Below are 3237 nucleotides of genomic sequence, written 5' to 3'. Positions count from 1 at the left end.
GTGATCTAGGGAATTGTGCACCACATATAACAGTTGTGTTACACTTTATTCTGCTTTAGCTGGAAGCTGATGAAGGACATTCAGAGAATGTGTCATTATTTCAAACTGGAAACTTAAGGCTGCAAACCCGTTTCAGAAATCCTCTAGATTATACCATGAATCTCATTTGTTTCACTGTTTTTGATTCACTTCTTGAAACAGGGAAGGTATGGTTAGATGATACTTGTTGGGTGCAACAACCAGGCTCCCCTGAAACTACACCCTGAACCCACTGCTCAACCCCTCCCCTGCAGCTGAGCCACAAATTACACTGTGTCATCACTATAACTGCATGTGTACAATGTCGATATTGATGTTATGTAACAATGATGATAAAAAAAAAAAACCAATATGAGAACCTAATTTGATTGAGCAAAACCTATTTATTAACAACTATTAGTATAAATAAAACATTCATTCTGTTATCTTTTAATAGCAAAATAACATTAAAGCAGTGTCCAAACCTCCTCCTCCAGCTCGATGCACAGGTGACTAAAATAATGATAAAACAATCAATTCTCTAATCATTGACTAACTGATGAATCACTGCAGCTCCAATATATTGTTGCATTTGACAACCCACTACAGCAACTACAGAATAAAAGCACTAACCAGACTGATGACAGATTTCAAACATGCTGAATATGAAGAGTAGTATCATTTAAACTCACATGATTATCAGCCATAAGAACACATTCAGATTTATATTGATGTAAGGTATATAAATGTAAGTACAGTTTGAATCAGTGCAATATTATTTTCACACATCAATGGACCACTGAACTTCTCAGCTTCTAAAATGTAAAGCCTCATTTAGAAACTACACAAGTACATATAATGGTCAGGGATCAACATGAACCTGTCTTCTCTATCTGACTTTAATCAACTCTGCAGTGGCTCCAAGTCCATAAAGATAAAGTCCAGCATAGAGCGGCTGAGTGAATGTGGTCTGGACTCTGTGGAGGAGAGTCATGGTTTCAGAGACGCTGTAGAAAGACAGAATACCGGCTCTGTGATCCAGGTACACTCCTACTCTGGAGGACCGAGGACCTGAGAGGACAGTTTGGACATTGTTGTGCAGAAATATATAACTGTTTGTGACACAATATAATGCCCAAGATTTGTTATTGTATCCAAATCCACATTCATTTGAGCTCCCTGCTCTGCTGATATTCTTGTATGCAACTGCTAACACAATGCCTCTCCCTCTCCACTCCACCTCCCAGTAAAAACGTCCAGTCAGACTCTCTCTACTCAGGATCTGACAATACTCAGTGAATCTGTCTGGATGATCAGAATAAGACTGTGATTGATTAATTCTTGTTGTTTTTCTGTTCCCCTCAGATAACAACAGCTCTTTGTTTGCTGTGTTTGGATCCAGTGTGATTTCATGTGAATATTTTAAGAATCCAGCTCTGGTCTTTGGCTCTGGTGGTGACAGTAAAACATCCACTTCAGTGACTGTCAGTGAGATGTTTGTCCATTCCTCTCTCAGAATGTCCTGTAGTTTATCTCTGGTCTCTGACACAGCTGCTGTCACATCCTCAAAGTAGCTCAGAGGACGAATATTGATGCTGGATGAGTGTGTAGACTCACTGAGTGCTGACAGTGAGGGGTAGTTGTGTAGAAACTGGTTGTGATCCTCTGTGTGTGAGAGCTGCTCCAGCTCGCCGTCTTTCCTCTTCAGCTCAGCGATCTCCTGCTCCAGCTTCTCCTGAAGCTCTTTGACTCGACTCACTTCAGTTTCCTGCTGGGATCTGACCTGCTGCTTCACATCAGAGCTTCTTTTCTGGATGAGACGGATCAGCTCAGTGAACATCTTCTCACTGTCCTCCACTGCTTTATCAGCAGAGCCATTGATGGCCTCCACCTCCTGTTGAAGCAGCTTCACATCTTTCTCTCGCTCCTGGATTCTCTGCTGGATGTTTAGTCGTCTCACCTCGAGCTCCTTCTGCTTCTCAGTCCTTTCTGCTGCAGCTGCGACTGTTTCATGACCTTTATGATGAGAGCAGATGTTGTCCTGGAGCTTCTTGGAGGGGGCCACCAGCTTGTGTTTCTTTAATGGAGCTGCATCATAGTGAGGTTGGAGGTGTTTCTCACAGTAAGAGGCTGGACAAGATAAACAGGACTTGATGGCTTTCAGCTTCCTCCCAGTGCAGACATCACAGGCCACATCTTCAGGTCCAGCATAGCAGTGATCAGCTGGAGCAGCTTGGAGTCCACTCTTCTTCAGCTGCTCCACTAAATTTGCTAACATGACATTTTTCTCCAGGACAGGCCTCAGTCTGAAAGTCTTCCTGCACTGAGGGCAGCTGTGGATTCCCTTCCTATCCTCTGTATCAAAGTGTGTTTTAATACAGTTCCTGCAGTAGCTGTGTCCACAGGCTGTAGTCACCGGATCCTCCAATAGATCCAAACAGATGGAACAAGAGAAGGTTTCTCGGTCCAGCTGAACTCCTTTCTGTGCCATTTCTCCTCTCAGTGTCAGTGACTGTGTGAGTTTCTCTTCCTTATAACTGAAACTAGTCTGAGCTCTGATCTCAACAACCTGTATTTCGGCAGTGAATGGAGCCTGTCAGCACTTACTTGTCACCACATGTTGATGGTTACACCCATCTTCAAAGTGAAGATCTGAAGGAGAGGGAACAAGGAAACGTGGACAGAGAGGAGGTGCTGTGTTTATGAGTTGGAAGAAGAGGGAGGGTTATCGGGCTGTGCTTCATTCCATGAAGAGGAGCGGTTTGAGAGCAATACTGTGATCTTTTATTTAATTTTGTTTGCTTTTATAGTGTGGTGCCAGATTTCTTTTCTGATGTATTAATTATATATTTTAATCATATCACATTAGTAATAGTAATATGACTTTCTCAGGTAGTTGTAACTTTTCTTAGAGTGGGAGGGGGTCAAGGATGAGTTGGACTGAAGCTATAGGGATATATGATCTTCTGTGGAATGTCTTTGTCTGTCTCTGGGCATATAAGATGTAAGGGCGGCGGCCACAATTCAGAGATCGCCCTAGGGTTTTGGCTGGGATGTTTCTCTCCATATTGCAATATGTTATTAAACCATTTAAAAACGCTCACTGGGTGTGTTGCAGGTTATTGTTAACATTTCTATAACAATTTGGCTTTGTCAAACAGGATTCATCGGTTAAGTTTAGCTGAATCACGGCACGCAGTGACTGGCCATCCTGAGGTA

General features: G+C 42.6%; 1 protein-coding gene across 1 annotated transcript; it reads right to left on the bottom strand.

The window, feature by feature from the left end:
* Positions 1-509: 509 nt before the first annotated feature.
* Positions 510-2527, bottom strand: LOC147334810 (tripartite motif-containing protein 16-like). Its single transcript, XM_086287422.1, has one exon. It carries the CDS (start codon positions 2507-2509, stop codon positions 908-910), a length of 1602 nt encoding a protein of 533 aa, XP_086143548.1. The 5' UTR covers positions 2510-2527; the 3' UTR covers positions 510-907.
* Positions 2528-3237: the final 710 nt, after the last annotated feature.

Source organism: Aulonocara sp. 'chitande type north' Nkhata Bay, linkage group LG3 (genome assembly GCF_057382095.1).
Source record: "Aulonocara sp. 'chitande type north' Nkhata Bay isolate Kocher_YH1m ecotype deep benthic linkage group LG3, A_spYH_male_GT1.1, whole genome shotgun sequence".
Lineage (NCBI taxonomy): Eukaryota > Metazoa > Chordata > Actinopteri > Cichliformes > Cichlidae > Aulonocara > Aulonocara sp. 'chitande type north' Nkhata Bay.
Note: the sequence above shows the minus strand (reverse complement) of the source record. Positions and strands in the feature narration are given on the sequence as shown.